Raw genomic sequence first — 24773 nt, 5'->3', positions numbered from 1 at the left:
TTGCAATTTATATGACTATGACAAGAAGTGGTTCGACTTTCAACAGCCCGTTTTTCTATACCCTTCACGCCGCTAAACAATTTCAATGCTCAAGGACAGTAAGCATCAAAGTGAGAGGTAGGATTATGGTAAGTAGACTTCCCGCCTACTATGACCTCCTTACCATCCTGCTGGAGGCCACCACCAGGGATATAGATACATCCTTCAGCCACCGCAGCTTGAGTACCATGACGAGGAACAGCCATGGGCATCAATTCAACCCATCGCTCCGAAACAATATCAAACATCTCCGTTTGATTGTACACACCGGTGATGGAATCTCGATTTCCTTCACCACCGAAAACATAGAACTTCCCATCAACAGCACCCCAAAGATGCCTCCGCGGGAGGTAGGCATGTGGCCAGTGCTCGTCCTCCATCCTGCTTCAATATTCTGCAGAGCAAGCTCGAAAACCGTGTCTCGATGATACATCTGGCCGTATCGGCGTCCACCAATAACATAGAAAGTGTCTCCAATGACCGCTCCAGTAGCATGCTGACGGCTTTCTGGCTATTCAGCCGCAGCGGACTCAAGTCTCTGCCCCAGGCCAGAGGTAGTGTTGAATGATATAATGGAGTCGACTGCATCTTGGTATCCTGTTTGGAGGACTGTCATTCCTCCGGCTAGATATAATCATCTCGTTATGAACACCGACGACGGAACTGCCCCTTTCTGTGCCGCTGGGCATGGAGGCAACCTCGGCCCACGTATCTGTTGCAGCGTCATAATTGTAGCAGTCCTTGGACGCATTCCAGTTGATGTCTAGATCCTGGCCTTTTGGGTGTGGTACGTCGGTCAGACCGCCCAGGAGGTTGAGTTTGTTGGGGGCCACGGAGGCAAGGTTGGGGTGGTTGACTCTGAAGAGGGCTGGGGATACAGTGCGCCAGGTATTGTAGGCGATGTCGTAGAGCTGGACTAGGTCGGTTGTGACTGCGGTGCTACTATTGTCTTGAGAGGCGATGCCACCGACGATCGCAATAGTTGAGTTACCGATGGCGACGGTTCCATGCTCTTGACGGGGAGTGGGAATGGAGGCGAGGTTGACCCAGCGACCTGAGCTGCAAAATGTGGCTGCATTTGTCTACCAAGCAGGCCAAAGGCAGTCATTGTAGTGTAGATCATTGTATGAGTATCAGCAAGAGAAAAGAAGAGTCGAGAATAGACACTTTGAAAACGTCTTAGTAATACAGGACACCGGGGGGTGTTTAGTTGCCTTGGGGACCGATGAGAGGAGAGAAGCCTCTTACAGTTGACAGTGTAGTTGTTAATACTGAACTGTCGGGGATGGTCTTGCAATGATAGAAGGGATCCCTGGTGGCACTGAGTTAAGGAAATGTCCATTATTCGGGGAAAGGTTATGATTCGGTGGTTGTGGATTTCAAATCCGCCACTCTAAAAGATGCAGTCCTCTTTCTCAGCTGAAACAGGGTACTTTGACGTAGCTCAAGATTTCCACTGTCATAACATGTTGTAGACACCGATGACTGCTAGTTTGACGCCTAATGCAGCGGGCATACCGCACCTTCCTCATTCGTACATTAATTGCATTACATCTTCTGCAAAGAAGACTCTAGATAGTTACAATTGAACATCATCATCTTCTTTGCCTACGTTTGATCCTCCTACGTTTGATTAGATATAGATTCTAAACCCGTTCGCTCCAGTACGGAGCAAACACTACTATCCTGTCTACAAGGGCTTTTATGTGCTCGGTGGAGACGCGGCTCGTGTTAACCATGAGTGGTTGCTTAACTACAGAGACAAGCTCACACAGACATTCATATACAAGCCAGTGGTTGTCGGCGCTACCGCACAGACTGAACGTCCCGTCTCCATTTTCCGTACCCAAACGGACACCTGGAGCGACCTTGTTATACCTAATATGACGGACACACGTGCACCCGCTGCCAATCCGATAACCATAAACCCGCCTGCGAATACTCTACCGCCTAACGTGGCAACTAGAACGGTTCGAGTGGCAAACATGACCGCACATGATTTTTATCCGGCGCCTCCTGCCCCTCAGGCATCTCCTGCTCCTCAGGCACCTCCTGCTCCACCGGCTCCCCCTACTCCTAGTACGGCCGCAGCACCACTCCTACTCGGCGGCAACTGGTCAGACGCCCTAGTCCGCACCATCGAGCGCTCTAGTCAGCTCCAGCAGGACCTCCGCGGCATCGCGCTGCGCATGGGACAACTATCACGCGAGTATGAGGCCCTAGCAAGAGAGATACACCGCCCACGACTGCTCGGGCACCTGGGGGAGATCTGCATGCACGCCGTGGCCCAACACACAAACAATCCGGCTGGCGTGGCGGCTGTTCGGCGGGCTATGCGTGCCGCGATCGATCTGCTCAACCCTCAAGGAAACGCGAACCAGCCAGCAAACAACCCTCAAGGAAACGCGAACCAGCCAGCAAACAACCCTCAAGCGAATGCGAACCCGTAAAGGCGTCGGGACGTCGCCTTGCCGAAGGGGGGTATTTGCAGCGGGCATACCGCACCTTCCTCATTCGTACATTAATTGCATTACATCTTCTGCAAGGAAGACTCTAGATAGTTACAATTGAACATCATCATCTTCTTTGCCTACGTTTGATCCTCTTACGTTTGATTAGATATAAATTCTAGACCCGTTCGCTCCAGTACGGAGCACCTAATCTCTATCATTACTGATTCGTCTTCTGACTTTCGTATAAATTCTGCAGTGGGATGTTCTCCATAGAGGTACGACAAATCCAGAGTTTAGCCAGAGTTGAAGCTCACATCAAAACAAATACGGAATAATATCACAATCCTCGTTGTGATCAAACGACTCGAACTTCCCCCGCAACCTGCCACAGGCAGTATTGATCTTCCTACTCTCATCAACATTCGACTTGCAAGCCCAGACTAAATCCTTGTCCTCACGCAGAAATACCGCGATCGGGGGATAACACATGTGCCGGGGTACCAGTATTCCTTGGCTTGGGAGGCAGGTCTGTGCACCTAGAATAAGCGTTGCTGACTTTGTGGCCTTCTTCCGTGAAGTTTTCTTCGTTGTTTCCTGAGATGGGAAGAAGTACATGTTTCGTGCTTCGACTGAACGTGGCAAAAATATGGGTTCTTGTAGGGAGCAGATGTTCAGATCCACGTTGTCGCCCGGGGGGCGGAAGAGGGGAATTCGAAGGACATCGAGCTTGTTGTTGCGGCTTGTGAAGAAAAGATGTGTGTCACTCCATGTTAGGAAGTGAGGGAGATTGGACACAGGCAACTTAGGGGTGTTACCGAGCTCAACAGTGGTGCGGAAGATCATTTGAGGCGGGCTACTAGCAGTCTTGTGCTCGGAGAGTCGATGTGTTGAGACCTGCAGGCTGATATGTACGGAGGCTTCCTCCTTGTCTGATTTGGCGGCCTCACGAGCTTCCAAGGCCGCGAGGTGCAGGTGCCGACCGTCACTCGAGAAGTGTGCCTTGATGAAGATGTGGCAGCTGCCATAGCCCGAACGACATAGCCCGCGTGTAAAATACGTGTTCTTCTCATAGTTGGCAAACAGAATTTCCCCATCGCCCAGTGGCCAGACCAGGAGGGGCTTGGAAGGGTGGAACACCGGAGGTGAGTCGAACAACCTGTCTTTGATAAAGCAGGTAAAGTGGAATACGGGGATGCGATCTTTTCTGGTAGCATCGTACACTCGAATGCTTGTGCGACGAGTCCCTTCGGTGCTCGTGGTCTTATTTCCGGTCATCATGTTTTCGAGTATGCCGCGGTTTTCATCATCCGAGCCGTATTCGCTGCTAGAGACACTGTAGTTCGTCGACGAATAAACGTCACTACGATCAGAGTCCGATAGTAGCATATCACTTCTTTTTTCCAATGCGTCACTCGCGTTATCTGACTCCGAAATGTCACTCGCCAGATCATCATGTAGCTCCAAAGCACCTTTCCGCTCATCACCGCTGCTGTATCCGTCGTCGCTGCCAAGAAAGCTTCCCTTCTCTTCGACATCGAGCTCTTCCAGTTCCAAATTCTCAAGGTCCCAATCATTCCATTGCTCTTCGTCCTCCACTTCATCATCAAGATCAGTGGATCCCTCGCTCCAAGAGGTATAAGCCGAGTTTCCGGCAGACTCGCAAGAGCTTTTCATGAGTTCTTCTGTACAATTTGACACCTTTGTTGCGAGCTCCAGCGCCTTGTCTTTCTCGGTCGATGGTTGGAACTCATCTGGGTCTTCTAGTTTCAATGAAGATTCTGATGTGATATCGGTGTCAATGGTCCCACTATCACTATCGTCATCACTGCTTTTCGTAATGGTAGCAGTTGGCTGTATATCGGCAGTTGAAGTTGGGGCGGCCGTACTTCCTTGATCCAACTTGCTTACCTCCTCTTCTCGCTTTTGGATCGCTATGTCCGCATAGTCAACAATTCTCACATCGCCAGTAACTGCACCTGGAATTTCCACATCGGACTTGGAGATCTGTCGTCTTGTTGACACAGCAACCATATTGTTGTTGCTAGCCATTTCATCGAAATAATCTTCGTCGGGATCAGTCACAGGTAGGGACATATAATCAAGATCAACGCCCTTGAAAAACAGCTGAGACCCAATGCGCACGAATTTCAGGTCTTTAGTGAATGAAACCAGTCGAGGTCGGCCCGGAACATTCTCCGTCAAGGGATACTCGTAAAGAGACCAGGTTGAGGCGGATGCATACAACTTTTGAGTTCTTTGAAGCTCGGGTTTGCGACCATTCAGATGCCAATGCTCGCAACAAAATTGTAGCCTGTCTTCGCTACTACTCGTAATTATAACATCAATAAGCCATGAAAAACGACAACGTGGGGCTGTGGCACTTACACCTTTTCCAGGTTCAGTACTGTCAGATACCTTCCCGTTTCGTCAACCCCTTCAAAGCACCGAATTGGAGGCTCAATCGGCTCAGTCTCTGCCGTAAACATCAGACTTCGGTACCGACTGGGTCCATTGTAAAGGTAGTTGTTGGGTCCCAAGGCCCCAGGAAAGCATCGATCGATTTCGCCTGCGAAGGCGCCCGTGATGCTTGTCTCACGGTCCAACAGTGGTCCCCACTCCCCCACAAAGGATGCATAGTCCTCTGCGAAGGGTTCATTGCAGTTATAATCCAACCAATGAGGAAATACGCGCTTAATATGTCTGCCAGCCCATGGACGGTAAGTACTGTACCAGAAGCGAAATTGGCCTATGTCACTCATTATTTAACGTGGCCCTTCAAAAGGTCTGGAGCTTTATCAAACATACCGTCGACAAAGAGACTCTGAACTTGTAGCAATGTGAAGAACTGTGGGCTTCTGATAAAACTTGAGGCTTTCTGGCAATAGTCCAATGAATAATTGACGCCATCCAGGTGCTTATCCCAGTATTTGGCGGCATAAGAGAGAAGATGGTGATTAAGAATGTCCTCCCCATCGCAATCGACGAATGTTTCGCCCTCCCTGGTAAGAAGTTGCTGATACCGTGGCTGCAGGAGATACTTGAGGCATACATTCGCCAAAACATCATTTGTGAGCGCATATGCTGGTGGATTGGAGTTGTTTGCCAAGATCTCTGGGTTCTTCAACAGAAAGCTTTTGACCGAGCCATGAGTCAGCGTGCAGATCGAGATGGTGCCGGCTGGCCCATCGCTTTCATGGATCTGGACAAGAGGTTGGCATAACTCCAGCACCTTGCTTTTCTTGATTTTTTGACTGGTATCGATATTCTGTCCTTCAATGCCTTTCACCATCGCCGTACATTCACAAAGCTCATCCAGGCGTAATGGGCGTTTTGCATGCACGATACAGGATAGAATAATCCTAGCAGCTCCAGGTTAGCAGTTTTCTAAACCACGTCGCGGGCGTTCAGAGTTACGTACGAAGCAAATTCCTTTAGACCAGGCCGGATGCTGTCCATCTTTCTCTGGTAGTACTTTTCGTAGCTGTCGGGAAGACCTCCCTCAATGATACTTTGAACCTTATGAAGGGTCACTGCGTCCGACATAGAGTCTAACATTAGTGAAGCCCACAAAAAGCATCCGTCGGCTTTCTCGCGCAGATCACCAATGATCAACCTGATGTACCCTGCATCAAACTCGAGACTTTTCAGGTCCTCGATCTTGTTTAGTAGATAGTGCTCAATGTCGTGGCTATTCAACTCCTTCGTGATCTCGATGGATGGAAGGCTACTGAGGGGAGCATCGAGACAGGTGCGGTGCTGAGAACTGTACCAAATGCGCAGGCGACTTGGCATAGCACGGCTCAGCTCCCCAAAAAAATCCAACACCTTGCAAAGCTCTTTCTTTCTGTTCTCTGTCTCGCACTCCTCATCAAGCCCGTCGAGAAAGATGTAGGTAACGGCCATTTCTTCCAGGAGCATTCTGATCACTTGCTTGACATCTTCAACATTAGCGGTTGTAGCCCCTTCCTGTGTAAATTTGTGGATGTCCTTGGGCACGTCGCCGGTTTGTTTTCCCAGTCGGTTGACAAGCTGCTCTGCAAGGCAGCGATAGACCAATAAGGCTGGAAATTCTTCATCAAAAGTAAAGTAATGGTATATGACGGCAGCATTTTCAGCGCTGGTCGCTTCCAGCTTTTCAACAGCAGACGCAGTCAATACAGTCTTTCCAGCTCCGGGAGAAGCCTTCACCCATACTTGAGAGGCTGGGCTATCTTTGTCCATCCAATCTTTCAAAATTGCATGCTCAAATACCCAGTCACAAGTGCCTGGGCTTCGTTGCGCCAGCTTGCTGTCACGGTGGCGAAAGTTGCTCCCATTCAGTGGCATAGTCCCATCTCGCAACCACTTTCGTACCTCTTCCTGCCTTTGTAGTCTCCTTTCTTCTTTCCGTTTCTCCATCTCTTCCGCATACATTTGGATAAGTGCTGCTTGTTCTTCTCGCGCGATACCGGCAAGCCGACGCTCCTCGGCTGCATTTTCCCGCTCTCCTCTGTCTAGGCGTTCCTGAACGGCAGGAATAAGACGACTCATGCTGTCGGCCGTATCTCCAATGCTCGTGATAATGCCATCGAGCTTTTCTGTACTAAAAGGGGCGATCGCTCGAAAGGCACGATTAGCCACGCAGCGGTTACACTCCTTGTCAACCCTTCGCCAAAACCGAATGATGTCGATATACGATGCTTGCAATAGCTCCCGCATCGTAGCGGAGTGATCGAATAAATCCTCATATTCTGTAAGCACGGTGATGTGTGTGTTTAAGCGTTTGATCTGATCGGATATCTTTTCGTAGAGTTCAAGGAACCTCTGCGAGCAGTCGATCACAGACTTCAAGCAGCCCCATATTATAGCCGTAGGCATGGGATCTGCTGAGACCAGAGTTTCGACAATTCCTGAGTAGGTATTAAGCACCTGTATAACCGGTCCCAAGATCTTGCGAGCGGCACGAGCGGCTGTGCGATCTGTCGCCTGGCGATCCAAAAGGAAAAGGTCTTTCTTGATGGCATCTCCAGTAAGAACTGAGCCGGAACGTTGTTGTTCTTGCAGTTTTTTGAGAAACTGGGGGGTCTTGCTTCTCGCCGATCGGGGTTTGTTGATATATTCTTCCAGCGCACGCGCAAAGGCAGTTGAGCCTGTTCCTCCCACAGTTTCGCTGGCATCCTCGGGCATTGTGAGAAAATGGCACAATCGGCAGCCTTGTCAAGGACCAGAATTGTTCGCTGAGATCACGCGAGATAATAACTTTAAGTAATAGACCGGGTCTGGTCCCACCGGGAGGCTCTATGCTGGGGACTATGCGCGCCTCACTACTCTGAGAAATAGGACAGAAGACAGTCTGCAATCTACCCCGCCGGTGCACACGTCAGCCCTTGCATGAGGATAACTAGTCACATATAGTTAACCTAGTGTGATAACTGATAAGGCTGTCAGACTAAAATCTGAGTGATCCTGCGGGGGGCCAGGGTTAGCGCCGCGCGGCACGGCTCGGCACCCTGTCGTCTCGAGGCCCTGAAAGGCAGCAGGGTTAGCCTCTATTGGTGAAAAAGAAAAAGTTCTGTATAAAGCACTTCCCGGATAACAAGTTATTGCCTCCACTATTATAATAGAAGGAAGTCTTTTGGTACATTGAGTTGGGCAGAAATGGTGGCGCAACTTTGTCGCTGTGCTGACGCATGGACTGGGAAGGATGAGCTTGAAGCCTTGGACAGCATCAGCAGCCACCCCCACTGCAGACGACCTGGCCCACATCCCAAATACGAGCCAAGTGTCGACAGCCTTGTTTTCTCCAAGCATAAGTTGCTCCAATCGCCAATTCTTCCGCCTTTTGTTCAGCATTCGTCTGTTCTCATTTCATGTACCACTGTAGACATTATCAGCACGCAAAAACGACATGGCCGATCAGACCGAATCCGCCGCGGCGGCTAAGCCCTCAGACGGGCCTTCCAAGCCATCCATCCAGCGCGCCATGACGGACCGTGGCAACAAGTCTCAGCGTTTGTTGCGCGTGGATCAGATGTGAGATTTGAGACCGTACCTTAGGTCTTGGTAAAGGGGGTGCTAACTAGAGTTCGCTCCAACAGATATAGCAGGTAGCGAAGCATTGCGTCGAACCTCAGACAGCCGGGCCATTAACATGGATACAGAAAGGACCGACAAGTTCACTTCGTTAAAACGGCAAAAGCCAAGGCCAAACCTGATCGTTTCAGTAAGACTGCAATGGTCGTTCGCCGAGTTATTTCAAAGCAGGGCATGGTCTCCCACGTCGAGATTGACATCCGGTCTCCTCTCCTGCAAGATTTGTTTCGTGATCTTTTCAGAGATGTAGAGGGTCTTGACTTAAATAAGAGTCCCCCCATGGTTCGTCAGCTCATACGGACTTTTGAAGCTCCACTGAGTGACGAATTTCTGTAGGCTACACCCGAGGTGTTCTTCTGGGCCGCCCCGGATTTGATACGTATCAAAGAAGAGGAGAAGCAGAAGGAAAAACCCAGCCAACAACTTATCGATGATATTGGCACGGCTCTGCAATTTGTTGAAGAAGATTTTGGAGCTCAGATTGTCAGCTTGAAATCTCTTCTGAGTGAGAATCAGATCACCTGGGACCTTCTTTGGGCAATTTTCCCGCCCAAAGAAATTATTGTATCACCCCGATTTGGCCTTATGACTGAAGAGCAGGCCTTCAACCTGAAGATGTCTAGTTATCAGTCACGTCCAAATGGCCAGGAATACTTCTCTGCAAGTTCCGAAGTTATCAAACATGACGGTCAAGACTTTGGTAAATCGACAATGGAGCTAGAAATCAACAAATATGATGGTGCGCGAACAATTACTAGCTTGAACTTCTTCCCGCTCAGATACCATGACGATGAATCTGCCGTGCGAGAAAGGCTCATTGCCCGCGGGCGTAAATTCGTTGCGCTACTCGAACAGCCTGCATGCAGAGAGTATACGGCTGCAAACGGTATAAAGGAATTCGAACGAGCCAACGGTGACTCCGTGCCTGAGAAGTTTAATGTTTGACTGCAACTCTTACTCCAATTTGGAAATTGGCGCTGACTCGCTTATATAGGCATTGGGGAGAGTCATGGTCGACCCGGCTGGTTACTATCTCCATAACACATCGTCGGAGTTGAACAAACCTTTTGTACTATCAGAAGGATTTTTGGATACTGTCGGCTTGTCTGATGACCAATACTTGATTTGTGCCTCGTTCATCAATGGTTTCAGCTTTGCACAAAAGTCCTGGTGTCAACTTTCGGTGTCGGCGTTATCCGATGTAGAATGGAACCACAATGCCTTCAAACGACTAGTCATGGCCGAAAACCGCCGAGAACTTATCCATGGACTTGTCAAAGCCCATCGACAGGATGATGCGGTCTTTGACGATATTGTTGCGAACAAAGGCAAAGGTCTTATTGCGCTCCTGACCGGAAGCCCGGGTGTGGGTAAGACGTTGACTGCAGAAGCCGTTGCCGAAGTGACCCAGCGACCTCTGTATGTGGTAGCTACCGGCGAGCTTGGAATCGACCCTGATATAGTCGACAATCGTCTGGGGATGATCTTAGAGATCACCCGGAGGTGGGGCTGTGTTCTATTGATCGATGAAGCAGATGTGTTCCTTTCGGCTCGTGGCAAGGACCTAGCGAGGGATGCTCTGGTCAGCGTCTTCCTCCGACGACTCGAGTAGTAAGTATCCCGTGATATGAAATGTCGGCCTGAGCTAATATCCATCATAGTTTCCGCGGTGTCGCCATACTCACCACAAATCGAAAAAGCGACATTGATCCGGCCTTCAAAAGTAAGATTCTGCCTTACTGAATAGTGTATGCAGTTCCTGATACCATTGTCACAGGTCGAATCCATTTCACCATGCACTACCCAGAGCTTGATACCAATAGCCGACTAGAAGTGTGGAAGAATTTCTTGACCAATGTCGCAAAATCGTCCGAGCTGGCTGAATTTACCGCCGATGACTTTGTAACGCTTTCCAGGCATGCGCTGAATGGGCGACAGGTTCGTCAGCTTTCGGTGTTTCTAAGGTCACAAGCAAGCTAACATGTGCTGCAGATTAAGAACATTGTCTCATGTGCCGTGTCACTGGCGCGGGAGATGCAAAAGAATGTCACTGTGAAGGATATTGAGGATCTTATAGATGTGATGGTTGATTAGATCAAATGGTGTACGGAGTCAAATGGCTGTACGACGTGGAGCCTGGGGTGAAGCTCGTTTTGATCATAGAATGTGACACAGGTCGTCGAAGATATTAAAAAGGTGGTGATGGAACACAAGTGGTTCAAAGATATGGGCAGGTGTACGTTGAACAGTCGCCTAGTTGTGTTGTCACGTAGTAGAGATAAAATAAATGGAGAGTGTAGAAATCAAAAAAAAAAAAGAATGACCTACGCAGGATTCGAACCTGCAATCTCTTGATCCGTAGTCAAGCGCCTTACCATTGGGCCAGCAGGCCAATTGATGTTTAATTGGACCCACATAGTGCTACATAAAAGAGGACGTATTTGCTAGTACAAGCACAAGCTGCGCAATACATGAGATGTGCCATGAAGCCATTACGACTACTATCAGAGCTTATGGTAAGATTACTGCTTTGAGAGAGTTTGACATTGCTCTATGACCTCTTAGTGGTCGCAAATTATCGAGGCTAGTCAAGGTTGGTTGGCTTAACTGTCAATGTCCGCTGCACTGACAGCTATATATATCCGCGCGTTGGGTTAAGTCGATGAACATTACTATGTAATTCATCCTTGCACGCAATAGTAGGTGTCGAAATATATCCAACCAGAGCCAGGCTTCCATATATATCCCCAGATAAGGAGTGCAACACTGTTGTATACTTGCATCTCATGGAACGCCTCCATGCAGTCGGACATACTACTCAACCCGCAGCCAACGCCGGGTTAAGAACAAAAATAGAAATCGAAATCTCTTGACACGTCACCATAGCATACGAGTCATAAAGGTAAGATAGAAGAAAAGCCAGGACTAACTGGCCTCTCCTTCATCATACAGCTAGACGTTCTACCATAATTACACATCCGTATTGGTGAGTCTGAACACCCGCGTTCGTTGTATAGGGCCGGATGGGACCCACCATGCCGAGATTCGGTAAAAAAAAAAAGAATGGGACGAGCCGGGCTTGAACCGGCCACCTCCAGATCTTCAGTCTGACGCGCTCCCAGATGCGCCATCGTCCCTTGTTCTTGAGATTGGCTCTGATTTTATGGCTTATATCGCTGGGCCACTGTCTGCAGTATCCTCACTACCTGCATGCCACCAACGCAAGGGCTTACCGAACACAGGAGATTCTGAGGTCGTAACCATACACTACATTCCTGTCTGAGTACTTTCGGCCAGTTATAAGGAACAAACTGAGAAAATACATGCCTGTTACATATCGGATAGTCTAAATGCTCAATCTGCCGCAAGTGCCGTCAGAAATTATATGTGCTCAACGATGGCCGCTCTCTAATATATCGAGGGAAAATAGCACCGCTACTCCCCGAGACACTCAAAATTGATAGTCTCTACTAGTCCTTCTTCAAAGGCTCCCTCACGGCCGACAAATACTGCACGCATCCATTATCAGCATAACCCAGCTCACAGCACCTCAGCCAAAAGAACAGAAGCAAATTACTCACCGGAACAACAAGCGCCTTCCCCAGATCCCAGACACCGCTCTGAGCGTAGATATCACCGTTAATAAGCTGGTGCACTTCCTCCAAGTTTTCAGCCATATACACAAGCATACTGCCCTTGAATGACAGATCTTTGCCTTCCTCGGGATGAGTGGCCAACATCGCACCTATCCAGACGAAGTTAAACGACTATAATGAGAGGGTAGGGCTCGATTAGAAGTGAATAGGATGATGTGAGACGAACCACCTGCGACTAGCTTTCCCGCCTGGACGAGAGGGCCAACTCCTTCCATGTGAGTCCTGTGTTATTGTTAACGAGGATAGTTGAGCTACGCTACACCTAGATGGGAGTAGAAGAAAACTTACGCTCGAACTTTCTTTCTCAGTTCGGGACCCTCAGGTGTATCAGGAATAATGCATAGCCATTCCTTCTTGCTTGCTGTTGCAATGGTGCGGCGGGCGGCGTGCTGGCGGGGGAGCAGATTGGCTGGTAAAGCCCTTGTAGAAAGGCGGAGAAAAGACATGATGAAGCAAGATTCAAGTATATGTTGATGATATGTATGTTTTGTTGCCTTGGTTTCGCACTCGGATGTACTTCTGGGATGGCCGTTTAACAGTCACTGGTCGTCGGGTTCAAGGGCCGATGCCGGTCCGTCGGAATGACTCTGATGTCCGCCTTCACCTTATCTGCCAATTATATTGATGCCTTGATAGTCAGGCACGAATGCTACAACTCATGTATGCTACAACACGATGTCCGTGTTTGCGGTTTACTGAGATGTTAGAATATATCTCGCCCAGATCAATCATGGCTCCATGCACTCCTCAAGAATATGCATATAATTTCTTGACACTCATGCTAAGTCCAATATAATGCGAGGCATAATCTTTTCGCAGGACACAATCCTGTTCACGAACTGCCCTTATTCCTCCTCTCCAACTCAGCCAACAACTCACTCTTCCCAACATCATCATCCCACTTCTTCCTAGGCCTCTCAAATATCGACGATGTCTTCCCATATGACACCCCACCCAACTGCGCCACAGGCCTCAATTTCTCTAAGTCAATATGACTAAACTCCTCATCCGCCGCACCCTCCTGCACCCAGAACCTCGTTGCCTGGATCAAAACCACCGCAGGAGAACCCATGCCCGGCTTATGCGCCTTGAACTCCTTAATATCGAGAACCTTACTCTCGACAGAGAGAACCGACTCTTTAACCCTCGCTGCCTTGACAGTCGAACTAGGCGCTTTACCCAGACCCGATACCTTCATGTCCGACACTCCATACGGGGCATCAATTGACGTCGCGTTCACTGCCTCAATCATACCCTCGGAAACAGTGTTGATAACGCACTCACCAGTCTCTTTCAGGTTCCGATACTTATCTTTGACTGCGCCAGGGCGGGATGAGAACCCGACAATGAACATGGGTGGGTCGTGATCCACCACTTGCAAGTAGCGAAAGGGCGCAAGATTTTCGGTCTTGCCATCGCTGGAGACGGTGCTGATGAAGCCTATGGGTCGGGGTGCGATGCCGGACACGAGCAGTCGGTAGTTGTTGACCATTAGGCGATCCTCAGCGTAGGGATCGATCTCGTGGTGGGTTTTGCTGGCGCTGTAATTGTTGTCGGGAACTCCTTGGCCGTATTTCCAGCTAGGGTAAGGCGATTTGGTGATATTGATGGGGGCATTGTGGTCGAAATTGGGTCTTTGGGATTCGGTTTCATGGAAGTTGTGGTGTGAGGTGACGATATGATAGCTGGCTTTTGCTGATTCAGTGGCATCGTCTATTTCTGGAGACGTTGCTGTTGCTACTGTAGCGGATGAGGAGCTCATCCTGGACTTTATGAAGGGTGTGAGAATTGATGTTCTCTTGGATAATGTCCTGTTGCTTGATTAGTTGGTCTCCTATCGATCTAGATGTTTGGGGCTTACCTGGCCGTCAGCCGAGTGACGCTTCTAGCTGCTACGGTCGCCATGAGTACAACAGCCTTTACGTCCCAGTATTTGGTCTGCACTCAAGAGTTAGATAGGAATTGTTTATTTAAACATGGCCAGTCAACTTCTATCTTGCCATCTGGGCTGACAAATTCTCCCGCTTCATACTATCAGGGCCCAATGTCAATGGATCTGGTATCCGGTACGGGAGTTAACTTGTATTCTTAAGGATGAAAATGATCACATATAAGAAAATATGGACATAAGGCCTATCACACATCACGTCCTTGACCCCAGTACTTGTAAGTGCTCAACTCCAATACAATCACTCGCCACCTCAGCTACAGCTTAGTGTCAGGGTGGTTAGGCCCAATTGAAGGCTCTAACTATGCTTGTACTCCTCATCAATCTGAAACAAGGCTGCCATCCCATCGCGCTCGTATACCTCCGAGTCCAAGACCATAACAGCCATGAGTGTGGCCGGCTCTGTCGAACTGGCATTGTCACTGATGCGGTGATGGCACCCCGGGGCTTCATACCAAGAGCCTCCTGCAGGAACCACCTTCATTGGGTCCTCATTCATCTTGTTCAGGAGTGTGCCGCTAACGACGTAGGCCGAGACCGAAGCGCCGCCGTGTCGATGGGGTGGAGTCGATCCGTTTGGAGGGAAATCCACGCGCAGGCCAACAATTGTCTTTCCCGGACAGTTGACGATCTTGTGTACATACACAATCTCCAGGGCCGGCATGGGACGACTATTTGAATTAGAGAGGGCGTCGCGGAGGCAGGTGGGTTATATACCTCGGATCATAAGTTGGCTCTTCCATTTTCGCGTATTTGAGGGTTTAACCTCAGCACGCTTGAGAGTATAATTTCGCTTTAGGCTGTGTATTGGGTGACCCGTCAGAGAAATTGGCTGATATTTCATATACGTCTGAGAGACTGCGTATGTGCGCCAACGAAGTCTTGGTGATACCCGTCATCCATGCGTTGGGTGCGGGTATTGGGCATCGATAGCCTATCTGGGTTATTGATAGGCTAATGTTGTCCCAATCTTACTTTCCAGATATTCACAGAACTATCGTAGAATCGTGATATCAGGATGAAATAAGGATATAATAACCTGTGATTAATCAAGCAACTACAGCCTCCTGCTGCCTCCTCCAGGCCATCGCCCCCTCATACAAGCAATTATAGTCCATAAACTCTGCCGGATTCATCGCGACCCTCACATCTTCCTCCACCGGCCTTCCCGCCTGGCGACTATACGCCTGGATTGTACTGGCCCTTTTATACCGACACTCAAAAACCTCCCGACACACCTTCTCAACCCCTTCTCTCCCTTCGCCCCCTTTAAACCCCTCAAAGAAAGCACCAAGCGCCTCAGCATCCTCAACCGCTTGACTTCCACCCTGTCCCTGCGTCGGCAGCATCGCATGTGCAGCATCACCAATCAAAATCGTCCTCCCCCGACACCACGTCTCTAACGGATCCAAATCCCTCAACTGCCAAAGACCAATATCTTCTTCTTTTCTGGCTGCTAGCCGCAACGGCGTCGTCGCCCACTCCGGAAAGTCCGCAAACGTAGCAAGCATCTTCCCTTTATCACCAGCAGTCATCCAACTCGTGGAATCCTCATCCCTTTTCTCGTCCGGCACCAGCGCAACGATACTATAGACAGACCCATTCCGCGCCGGACCCATAATAAGTCGTCGATCAGGACCAACAACCATAGTTGTCCTCGCAATTCGTGGATCAATGACATCCACGAAACCCTTCTCAGCCATCAGCTCGTCCGTACCTACCATCATGCGATATGCGCTCAATCCAGTCGTTTGACCGGGTACTTCCCTCCCCAGTACTGCACCTCTTATAACGCTCTTGATACCATCCGCACCGATGATCAAGTCTCCTTTCAGTATTTCCCCGTCTTCTAATTCAACTACCCCCTCATCACAATCACATCCTTTCACTCTACTCGACACCCGCACCGTAGCAGGCCGCCCCGGATACTCATCCGATGTAGCCCGATCTTTCAGCACTTGATGCAGATCGACGCGGTGGTAGATCATTCTATCTGCTCCATACTTGGATGTCACCAAGGGAACGCGTGTCTGCAGCTCTCCGCGGAGGTTATATACTTCGAAGGCGGAGTCAGGCATCGAACCATGTTCGCGGAGACGGTCCGCGAGGCCCCATCGCTGCTCGACGATTTTGCTAGCGTTAGGTTGGAGAGAGATGGTGGCGCCGATTTCGCGCGATTGGGAGGATTGTTCGAGGATGGTGATGGTGTGGTGATCGGAGCGGAGTGCTATTGCCTATTCTTCTGTTAGTTTGCTTATGATCAAGAAGGAGGTGTGTACATACGGCTGCGAATCCGGCGATGCCGCCTCCTACTATGATGATGTTGAATGTCATGATGATTGTCTTACTCTGATTACTATGAATGAGAATAAATGAGAGATGACCACGCACCTTTTTGTTATGACCGTTCCATCAAAGCGGCATCCATCTCTCGGCGACCACCGACCCTCGGAGCCCACCTCGGGGCGCCCCGAGCCCTCCGAACCCTAACAGAATCGGCCACCTCCCGGCGCAGTAAACCACTCACTATACCTGAACCAAAAGATAATATGACAAAGATCCAAATCCACCACGAAGATAAGTACAGACTGAATCCAGTACCTAATTCAATCCATACTCACCCACATTTCAAAGTGAACATCACCACAAACAGTACCACAACAATAACGATTACACACCAAAATGTCCACCACAGCCACTATCACAACCACAACCACGACCACCACCGCGGAGCCTCCCAAAAGCCAAGTCTACGGCCAAGGCCAAAACCGCATGCTTCTCGACGGCAAATCCACCAACTACGGCGACTTCCGCGATGCACTTAACCGCGATGGCTACGCCGTCATCAAGGGAGCCATCCCACTCGATCGGGCTAAAGGATACGCGGATGCGTTCTACTCGTATATGGAGGGATTGTAATCATCCCTTTACTTCCTTCACCTCACATTCCCCTTTCCCATAATGTAAATGAAATACTAATTGAAAATGATGACAGTAACCTCGGCTACAACCGACACGACCCCAGCACCGTCCGACGGGCCAAACTCCCCGTGCTGAATGAAAAGGGTATGATACTCGACTACGGCGTAACACATGAGCAGTGGGTGTGGGATATTCGTGGTGAGGAAGGGGTAGTGGATGCGTTTAAGAAAGTGTATGATGATGAGGATTTAATTGTTTCGTTTGATGTGGTGAATGTGGGGTTTGCTAAGTATTTCTCCCTCCCTCTTTTTCTCTTCTCCTAGTATTGCTGTGTTGTGATGCTAATATGTTGGTTTCTCTGTGTGTAGTCGGGAAGATCTGCCTGAGAAGTGAGTATCTATACCACCACCAACTTCCATTTTCTCAAGTGAGATAAAACAATACTAATATGAATAAAGCAAACCCTGGCCCCACCAAGACCAAGACCCCTCTAAACCAGGCTTCAGATGTACGTTCCCTTCACCACTTTCCACCCCCTACTCCCTACTTTCCCCCCAAAGCAACCCAACTAAGCTAAAAATAATACCAGGCCTCCAAGGCCTCGTCAACCTCCTCCCCAACGGCCCCAACGACGGCGGCCTAATCGTCTGCAAAGGCGGGCACGCGCTCTCCGCCCAATTCCACACCGAAATGGCGCACGAAGAGCGCATTCCCGCCTGGACGACCGAATGGTTCGGGTTTACCGATGCGGGGATGAAGTGGCTCGCGGACCACGGACTCAAATGGGAGAAGGTATGTGCTGAGCCTGGCGACTTGATCGTCTGGGATAGTCGCACGCCGCACTATAATGTGCCCCCGACGGGTGGACAGGATCGGTTTGCGGTTTATACCTGCTTTATGCCGGTGAGGGAGGTTGAGAAGGAGGATTTGGTTAGGAAGAAGGGGGCTTTTGAGAGTGAGTTTTTCTATTTCGGGTTTGGGGGTTTGGGGTTTTTGCTAATGGATTGTTGGGTAGGTCGGTTGGGAACAACGCATTGGCCGCATGCCAAACATGTCGCGAAGACCAATATTGCTATGAGGGATGGGGAGCCTTGTCCGGTGGCGAGGGAGAGACCGGTGCAGGAGCCGGTGTTGAGTGAGAGGGTGTTCAAGTTGACGGGGATTCCGTATTTGGAGAGGATGGAGGGGGGTGCTGCTGAGGTTGCTGCTTAGGTCGTTGGTAGTAGTAGTAGTGTGTTGTTTTGTTGCAGTCGTTCGTTGTTTTGTTGCAGTCGTTCGTTGTTTAATAATGTAGTTTGTAATTAAATGTCACAATTGTTGATTCTTACTAGTTACAGTTTCTTATTCCCCTCGTAGAAAATTATCGTATATCAGGCATCGATCCCGGACTATCTAAGCATCCCATCCAATTCCACAGCTCCTCCACATTGTATCCTTCGAAGGGAAAGACTTGGTCCATGTTGACACCCTCCGCGACAAATCCATCTAGCATTGATGTGCTGGAAAATCCTAATGAGTCTAGATGGTCTTGGCCATGGTCTATAGCAGGTGTAGACACGGCTGATTGTATCACACGCTGGGACTGGTATCCACTATTGCTCTGTTTGTGCAGATCACTTGGCTGCATCACTTCGGTAGGCCTCCAAGGTGGCAGCGCTTCGTCAACTGCTGGGGTAGGAAGTGGATTTAGTTTTGTGAGGCTGTCACGACTGTGTGGACGCCTTTTGGCTTCTGCGGCCGACCAGGACCGGAGATGGGTGTTGCATTGTTCGTAGATAGCCGCGATACCTATTCAGATTAGTTGATACGCTCCCCTCATAGTTCATGCCATCATACCTTCTATGAATCGGGGATCGGGATCGTATCGAGATAGGTGCTGACTACTATACTCTAGACATGCCTTGAGAAGCTGTTCTCGTTAACTTAATTCCACAGTAAGTGGGAGCACATCATACCTGCAAATCCATGGCCTGCAACCGCGAACCCGGATGCTTAATCAGAAAGATAGCCAGTACAATGCAAGCCAGAAGGGATGGGCCGGCCGGGATAGTCTGCGAGTCTGTCTTGCGTTCTGACAGCTGAACACTAAGTTTAGCAATCGCTCGAGCGCTGCCCACGCAGATTGACTCGCCATGACGCATTCGAAACTGCGATGGCTCATCGGAGCAATATTTCGTTACTTCTTCCTCAAAGCTCGATGTCGGTGCGATGAGGGCGGCACGATGCAGCGAGATTAGGGTGCTGTGGTACTGAATGGACAGAAAAGCAGCTGCATGAAACTCCTCGTCTGCGCAGAAAATATCACTCCCCGGACGCATGTCGGTAGGGACCCGATTCGCCCAGGATAGCAGCTCGCGGTCTAGTCGCGCTGTGTCCAAGAGGATCTGTCGCACGTCCCTTGTCCCTGATTGGTGGCTGTACAGATGATGACTGATATTGCCTTGGTATTCTCCAAGCTCGATGTGCCACTTCAGGAATTTACTCTCTCCTAGAGCATCTTCTGGCTTAGGTTGCTGATATCCAATGACAGTCGGCCGTCCCGATTCCAGATGCATCATCTTCTCCAGACACCAACACACGGCCCACACGCGTCGCTCGATGTTCTTCCCTTCCGAATTGGAGGTAGAGGTCCGGTTAATTCCCAGTGTATACGCAGTCCGAATAGCCATGCCCAGAGTCTGCCAGGCTAGACCTTCCTGGTTACGCCCGCGGTATGCCATGGTGAAAAGTAGCAAAGTCTGCACGGTCGGGAGATACGGGATGATGATAACATGGGACAGCAGACACGCGGCTGCTTGCAAGTAGCGATCGCCGTCTACTGTTGCGCCCTGGCCTATCTCGTCTGCTCCTAAACTCATGATCAAGTACGCTGATACGATTCGCGGAATTTGTTCGCGCGGAAGATTGGTGAAGCCACCCGCCGTGGCGAAGAGATCAGTACCCATGCGAAGCCGAGTTGTGTTGAAGATAGGATAGAGAGTGTGTATGCGAGATATATAGGCAGATAGATAGCGTTCTCGTCGGTCACTGTCTGGTAGCTCTGGCAAAGACAAAGACAACGGCAGATCGAGTTCCTCCGCGTGTCTCATTCCGTACCGGAAGCAGCCCGATACTGGTTTCAATCGGGCGGCCTTAAAGTAGACATCGAGGGATTTCGCCAAACATTGCGAACTGCTTCCACCCATAATCTTGACCTTGTCGGTGCCATGCTCGACGTTGAACGAGACGTCGAACGGATGATGCACGGGCGACACCTCATTAGGCGACAGCTTCTGTGGGGTGTCGGTCGCTTCCTGGTGATTCGAATCACCCACTGCCGGATGCTGAGGCTGATCATCGTTCTGGGGAGTCTGTTTGTCTGGTATATCCAGCCATTCTCGAATGCCAGTCACCCCTGGTCTCTGGGGATCGGTGGTGATACACTGTTGGTTGCGCAGGCGGCAATTGCGGCACTTGGGATACTCTGCATCGCATTTGACCTTGCGCTGACGACAGATGTTGCAGGCCATTGACAGCCGCGGCCGCTTGGAAGGCCTGTCCATGATGACTAGGGGGTTGATTGCATTCTGCGAGTGTGGCCTGATGTTAGCTTATCTGGATGCTTGAAGGTGGAGAGATGCATCATGACAGCTTTGCTGGAGCCTACTCCAGGTTATTTTCCGACCCCCACATCGGGTCCCCGCATTTTTTCGCATCATCAGGGAGAGTGCTAACTGTAAAGTATGCTACTAGTCTCCCATCTGCTAAGTTATCTGCAGGCCCGAGCCAGCCTCGGGTCCAATCGGGCGGCAGCTGGAGGATGCACTATCAATGATTGGGGCCGAAATCGTGGGGTCATGGGACTCACGGGCGCCAATCAGGGGGAGGTAGTTGTCAACTGCCACTTTCTCTATGAAAGCAAGTCAAGAAGCCACCCAGTTCATAGGGTTGTTGTACCTTGGAGCCTCAGGCAGATGATACATCTATAGTTATCTGCTCAAGCACCCTCCACTACTTCTTCATCACATCACTACATCTCTACTGTGACACAATGCCTACCAGAATCCTCATACAAACATCACTCGCAGCCAGCATCTGCTTGCCTTTCTACATCCCCTACCTCCGATCAAAACACCCTCCACCAACACCCCATACACGCAGGCAAGTCACACAACCCTACCCAAGTTGCATACTACCTAGTACTATACTAATCACCTAGTACCCACCAGCAGAACCTATCCAGCCATAGGACCCTTATTCCACCTCTACTGACCAAACAACAAGCATTAAACCCGATAAATAAAGAACAAAATCACATTCAACAACACTCAGCATCCACATCAACAAACTACCACACCACCTCCTCCCTTCTCACAACCAACCCCCCCCCCCCCTCTCAAACCCCAAAGAAAACCTACGAACACAATCTAACCACCAAATCCCTCTCCGCCCCGACAACCCTAACCTGACTCCCTCCGACCGGCACCCCATCCTCCCAAACAATACTCTCCTCCCACCCACCACTATTCTCACCGCCCTGAACAACACTAACCTGCACACTCACCCTCCTCCCCTTAAACGGGTCGCCATAAACATCCGACAAATCAAACCACACCTGATCCTGGCCCTCGACAAAGTTATACGCGAAGATTGTTTGCGGCGCACCCGTATACAGTCCGTTCCGGAGAGTCGTGAGCTTGATGCTCACTCCGCCGGTTTGCGCATCATGGTGGTAGGGTTCCGTGTAGTTGGAGTATTGTTGGGTGGTGCTGTTGCTGGTGCTGCTGGTGACGGGTGCAGCTGCGGGAATGGTGATTTGCGGGCCGACTGTGGATGAAACGGACCATGCGTAGATGGGGAAGGCGCAGGTGTTGAGGATTATGGCGTGGCCTGGGGTTATAGTGTTGGTGGTGATGGTGTCTTGGGGGGTGGGGTGGGTGGTTGTTAAAGGGAGGAGGAGAGGGAGGAGGATGGTGGGTTTCATTTTGATGTAGGGATAGTAAGTATTAGAGAGGGATGTGGTTTTGAGGTGTGCGATGGTTACTATGGAAGTTTGGATCAGTGGGCAGGTGGGTGAAGGGTCTATATACGTTGGTCTGGCTGAATCACCACTGCGTATAATGTTGGCTGGTTGCACATTACGTCTGGCTGCGGGTACTTGTGCTCTGAAGATATTCCCAGTCTAAGCACGGTCATCACATCTCTGCCGGTGCTGTCGCACTGGTCCTCCCAAGAGAGGCGGATGGGACACACAAGTACGTGATGGACGGGACATCGTGTTACGTCTGGTCTGGAAGGGAGGATTATCTGGCTGTCAGAGGATGCCTTCTTTGGCAGTGTGTTGGCCAAATGCCCAGAATAATAAGTTCTGTCAAGCTAGATGGACTTCATATAGCTCTATTCATCATTGCTAGCAACAAGCAGAATGCTGCTGTAAAGGGTATACTATTTACAAAACTTAGAATCATCAATATATACAATGAAAATCTGCATGTACACCCTGACCCTCGCTCAACACCATCCCAACCGTCATTTGTGCGTCAGAACACTGTCTAGAAGTACGCCATGGCGGATGTCCCCAGAGGAATGTTACCCTTCCGAGCAACCACTTGGAGCCAGTTGGTGCGCAGTCCCGTCACATGCGCCGTGGTCTCGAACCCGTTGCGCTTGATCGATGTGACAAATGTCGGGTCAACCGCATCTGCCGATGAGGCCGTGTAGATGGCCCAGTTGTCATATTCCGTGGCTCCGTTCCAGCTCATAAACAGAGTAGCCGCATCCGACGTCGTCCGCACGATCGCCACTGCGGGCTGCCAGAAGGGGGTCGCCTTCCACTGGCACTTGTAGCCGCGGTAAGACGCCACCGCATTGTCGTCACCGAACTGCGCCGTCATCACCTCGTTGTTGTGGGCGTCATACTCCTTGACTTTCGCGATGGAACCGTAACCGAGCACAACGTGAGACGTCTCCTCACTGAGAAGCTGGTAGCTGCCCTGGCTGACACTGTGTATCACGTCACTCGAGTCTTTCAGCGTGCGCAGCGTAGACACCTTGCGGTTGGTCAGGTCAACGTGCAGATTCAAGCCGGTGGTTGCGTCGACAGTATCCGTGGGTGTGTTGGCGTTGTTGAACAAGCTGATTTGCATGCTGTCTTCCGTCTGGTGGTAGACACGGATGTCGTGCTGCCAGGAGAAGATGGCACCGTCATCAATCTCAAAGTCGCCGGCGTTGCGTTCACCCTATCAGATTTTAGCAAGTAGGTTACGACCAGAGCGAACACAATTCCACTTACACTGAGCTGCCACATCACTGACCCATTGTTGTGAACATAAAAGCCGGACCAGTAGTGACGCAGCGAAATAATGTATCCTTCATCCATCAGCTCGACGGAGTTGATGTGGTAAGCGTCCCAGGGCTTGTCCTGCGTCCCCTGATCTGCTCCCAAGCCCTGCTTGGAGGTCTCGATGGGGATGTCCTGAAGGTGATCCAATGCGCTCCACTGATACACAATCTCATTGGTCGCGATATCGATTTCGAAGAACATGCCGTCGAGCATGTAGTCGTCCACCTTGCCGCCGATGGAGGACAAGTCATGCTGAGTGACATTGTAGGCCGTGACCAAGAGAGTGTTGCGATCCGTCACATGACTCTCGTGTAGATCGATGTACGAATCTCTGGGGGCGCCATCGGGCGAGACGAAGTTGTCCTGGAGGGTGACGGTGTAGATTTCGCGGTAGGTGTTGTCAAGAATATGAACCGTGCCGTATCCAAAACCCAGATCCATCATGTTACCAGCCCAGAAGGTGATGACGTCCTCGTTGAAGAGTTTCTGCACCTTGAAGTTGGCCGTTACCTCCTCCGGCCCCTGGTAGACCAAGTGACCGTCCTCATCGTATATCAGGGCAGCCGTTCCTTGCGGCTGATTTCCACGGGGACCGACGAAGATGTATCCCGGATCTGTTTGGCCGGACTTGGTGACCTTGATTTGGGGAGGGGTGTATGGAGCGGTGCGGTAGGTGTTGTAGGGGAAGGTGTCGGCGGCTGCTTGCGTGGCCAGCAGCAGGGCGCTGCAGGCGGCGAAAAGAAGGCGAGCCATGTGGGTAGGAAAGAAAGCTGAACGCCTGGACGAGCTGTAGAAAAATTAAAGGGTAAATAATATGTGATCCAAGCAAAGTGTGTTAAGCGAGCGACTGATAAACCCCTCCAAGTAAAGTAGGGGACTCGTAAGCAAAGTGGAAGTGGAAAAGAATCCCACAACACACGGAGGTGTCTGACAACAAGAGGCAGACAAGCGGGAATAGACTGAAAGAAAGAAGCAAAGAAAGAGACGCTAGAAGGGACAGAATCGAAGGAAAGAAGGAAATCACGGAAGATATTATAATGGGAGAAAAAAGGAACGAGGGACACACACGGCCAGGCCGCCAGATCGGCCAGGAGAGATGGAGAGATGGAGACGAGCGAACGTACGGAGTAAAACTTGCTGGAGACCTTCCCGGCAGAATCGGGGATGGCAGCCACCTGCCTTGCCGGATACAGTAGGCGGACAGTACATTCCGCTCCAGGCACGGGACGGAGTGGCAGATAACGGCCGACTATTGGCGGAACAAGGTGGCCGATCAGGCTGGCGGTGGGAATGCCATCCACCACTCTGTTTGGCTGTTTCCCTCTGCCGCATCCACAGGCCACGCACCCCTCGCCGCTGTC

The 24773-nt window shown here is 50.4% G+C and overlaps 11 protein-coding genes and 2 non-coding genes across 13 annotated transcripts; 3 read left to right on the top strand and 10 right to left on the bottom strand.

The window, feature by feature from the left end:
• Positions 1 to 47: 47 nt before the first annotated feature.
• Positions 48 to 1381, bottom strand: BO83DRAFT_454124 (Kelch repeat-containing protein; the record flags this gene model as incomplete). The annotated part of the gene is made up of 4 exons (XM_025536947.1): positions 48 to 266; positions 308 to 546; positions 692 to 1111; positions 1288 to 1381. The coding sequence occupies 4 exons, from the start codon at positions 1379 to 1381 to the stop codon at positions 90 to 92; spliced, it is 930 nt and encodes a 309-aa protein (XP_025392058.1). The 3' UTR covers positions 48 to 89.
• Positions 1382 to 1922: 541 nt separating this feature from the next.
• BO83DRAFT_454123 (uncharacterized protein) lies at positions 1923 to 2489 on the top strand (the record flags this gene model as incomplete). The annotated part of the gene is made up of 1 exon (XM_025536946.1): positions 1923 to 2489. One exon carries the CDS (start codon positions 1923 to 1925, stop codon positions 2487 to 2489), a length of 567 nt encoding a protein of 188 aa, XP_025392057.1.
• Positions 2490 to 2691: 202 nt separating this feature from the next.
• BO83DRAFT_353220 (uncharacterized protein) lies at positions 2692 to 7658 on the bottom strand (the record flags this gene model as incomplete). Its single annotated transcript, XM_025529033.1, has 4 exons — positions 2692 to 4815; positions 4878 to 5238; positions 5298 to 5851; positions 5911 to 7658. The coding sequence occupies 4 exons, from the start codon at positions 7656 to 7658 to the stop codon at positions 2808 to 2810; spliced, it is 4671 nt and encodes a 1556-aa protein (XP_025392056.1). The 3' UTR covers positions 2692 to 2807.
• A 721-nt stretch (positions 7659 to 8379) lies between these two features.
• On the top strand, positions 8380 to 10658 carry BO83DRAFT_384996 (ATP-binding protein; the record flags this gene model as incomplete). The annotated part of the gene is made up of 7 exons (XM_025532601.1): positions 8380 to 8504; positions 8633 to 8846; positions 8901 to 9503; positions 9559 to 10175; positions 10226 to 10287; positions 10342 to 10502; positions 10557 to 10658. The coding sequence occupies 7 exons, from the start codon at positions 8380 to 8382 to the stop codon at positions 10656 to 10658; spliced, it is 1884 nt and encodes a 627-aa protein (XP_025392055.1).
• A 226-nt stretch (positions 10659 to 10884) lies between these two features.
• Positions 10885 to 10956, bottom strand: BO83DRAFT_t48. The gene has a single exon. It is a non-coding gene; the product is annotated as a tRNA-Arg (tRNA).
• Positions 10957 to 11628: 672 nt separating this feature from the next.
• On the bottom strand, positions 11629 to 11701 carry BO83DRAFT_t47. Its single transcript has one exon. It is a non-coding gene; the product is annotated as a tRNA-Phe (tRNA).
• Positions 11702 to 11834: 133 nt separating this feature from the next.
• On the bottom strand, positions 11835 to 12780 carry BO83DRAFT_434079 (YciI family protein). Its single transcript, XM_025535746.1, has 4 exons — positions 12509 to 12780; positions 12387 to 12442; positions 12146 to 12309; positions 11835 to 12073 (listed from the first exon to the last, which is right to left on the bottom strand). The coding sequence occupies exons 1-4, from the start codon at positions 12664 to 12666 to the stop codon at positions 12035 to 12037; spliced, it is 417 nt and encodes a 138-aa protein (XP_025392054.1). The 5' UTR covers positions 12667 to 12780; the 3' UTR covers positions 11835 to 12034.
• A 179-nt stretch (positions 12781 to 12959) lies between these two features.
• Positions 12960 to 13985, bottom strand: BO83DRAFT_454121 (flavin reductase family protein; the record flags this gene model as incomplete). The annotated part of the gene is made up of 1 exon (XM_025536945.1): positions 12960 to 13985. One exon carries the CDS (start codon positions 13980 to 13982, stop codon positions 13053 to 13055), a length of 930 nt encoding a protein of 309 aa, XP_025392053.1. The 3' UTR covers positions 12960 to 13052.
• Positions 13986 to 14466: 481 nt separating this feature from the next.
• Positions 14467 to 15042, bottom strand: BO83DRAFT_454119 (cupin domain-containing protein; the record flags this gene model as incomplete). The annotated part of the gene is made up of 2 exons (XM_025536944.1): positions 14886 to 15042; positions 14467 to 14839 (listed from the first exon to the last, which is right to left on the bottom strand). The coding sequence occupies exons 1-2, from the start codon at positions 14909 to 14911 to the stop codon at positions 14467 to 14469; spliced, it is 399 nt and encodes a 132-aa protein (XP_025392052.1). The 5' UTR covers positions 14912 to 15042.
• Positions 15043 to 15092: 50 nt separating this feature from the next.
• BO83DRAFT_454117 (monooxygenase) lies at positions 15093 to 16502 on the bottom strand (the record flags this gene model as incomplete). The annotated part of the gene is made up of 2 exons (XM_025536943.1): positions 15093 to 16402; positions 16452 to 16502. 2 exons carry the CDS (start codon positions 16500 to 16502, stop codon positions 15218 to 15220), a joined length of 1236 nt encoding a protein of 411 aa, XP_025392051.1. The 3' UTR covers positions 15093 to 15217.
• Positions 16503 to 16850: 348 nt separating this feature from the next.
• BO83DRAFT_353217 (phytanoyl-CoA dioxygenase) lies at positions 16851 to 18302 on the top strand (the record flags this gene model as incomplete). The annotated part of the gene is made up of 6 exons (XM_025529032.1): positions 16851 to 17068; positions 17164 to 17379; positions 17459 to 17479; positions 17549 to 17598; positions 17680 to 18045; positions 18106 to 18302. The coding sequence occupies 6 exons, from the start codon at positions 16851 to 16853 to the stop codon at positions 18300 to 18302; spliced, it is 1068 nt and encodes a 355-aa protein (XP_025392050.1).
• Positions 18303 to 18420: 118 nt separating this feature from the next.
• BO83DRAFT_434077 (transcription factor domain-containing protein) lies at positions 18421 to 22456 on the bottom strand. Its single transcript, XM_025535745.1, has 4 exons — positions 21634 to 22456; positions 19046 to 20656; positions 18927 to 18999; positions 18421 to 18878 (listed from the first exon to the last, which is right to left on the bottom strand). The coding sequence occupies exons 1-4, from the start codon at positions 22051 to 22053 to the stop codon at positions 18451 to 18453; spliced, it is 2532 nt and encodes an 843-aa protein (XP_025392049.1). The 5' UTR covers positions 22054 to 22456; the 3' UTR covers positions 18421 to 18450.
• A 165-nt stretch (positions 22457 to 22621) lies between these two features.
• BO83DRAFT_304502 (arylsulfotransferase family protein) lies at positions 22622 to 24165 on the bottom strand (the record flags this gene model as incomplete). Its single annotated transcript, XM_025527226.1, has 2 exons — positions 22622 to 23308; positions 23362 to 24165. The coding sequence occupies 2 exons, from the start codon at positions 24163 to 24165 to the stop codon at positions 22622 to 22624; spliced, it is 1491 nt and encodes a 496-aa protein (XP_025392048.1).
• Positions 24166 to 24773: the final 608 nt, after the last annotated feature.

Source organism: Aspergillus eucalypticola (assembly GCF_003184535.1).
Source record: "Aspergillus eucalypticola CBS 122712 chromosome Unknown BO83scaffold_3, whole genome shotgun sequence".
Lineage (NCBI taxonomy): Eukaryota > Fungi > Ascomycota > Eurotiomycetes > Eurotiales > Aspergillaceae > Aspergillus > Aspergillus eucalypticola.
Note: the sequence above shows the minus strand (reverse complement) of the source record. Positions and strands in the feature narration are given on the sequence as shown.

Excerpts from the sequence above, each read along its gene's own strand:
- BO83DRAFT_434079 (XM_025535746.1), bottom strand. The coding sequence starts at position 12,666 with ATGTCTTTTCTCCGCCTTTCTACAAGGGCTTTACCAGCCAATCTGCTC. Across the intron at positions 12,310-12,386 it reads GGGAAAGCTAGTCGCAGGTG|GTGCGATGTTGGCCACTCAT; the intron begins GTTCGTCTCACA and ends TCGTCTGGATAG. Across the intron at positions 12,074-12,145 it reads GGAAGGCGCTTGTTGTTCCG|TATTTGTCGGCCGTGAGGGA; the intron begins GTGAGTAATTTG and ends GGATGCGTGCAG.
- BO83DRAFT_434077 (XM_025535745.1), bottom strand. The coding sequence starts at position 22,053 with ATGAAACCCACCATCCTCCTCCCTCTCCTCCTCCCTTTAACAACCACC. Across the intron at positions 19,000-19,045 it reads TGCAGGCCATGGATTTGCAG|CTTCTCAAGGCATGTCTAGA; the intron begins GTATGATGTGCT and ends TAACGAGAACAG. Across the intron at positions 18,879-18,926 it reads CGATCCCCGATTCATAGAAG|GTATCGCGGCTATCTACGAA; the intron begins GTATGATGGCAT and ends TAATCTGAATAG.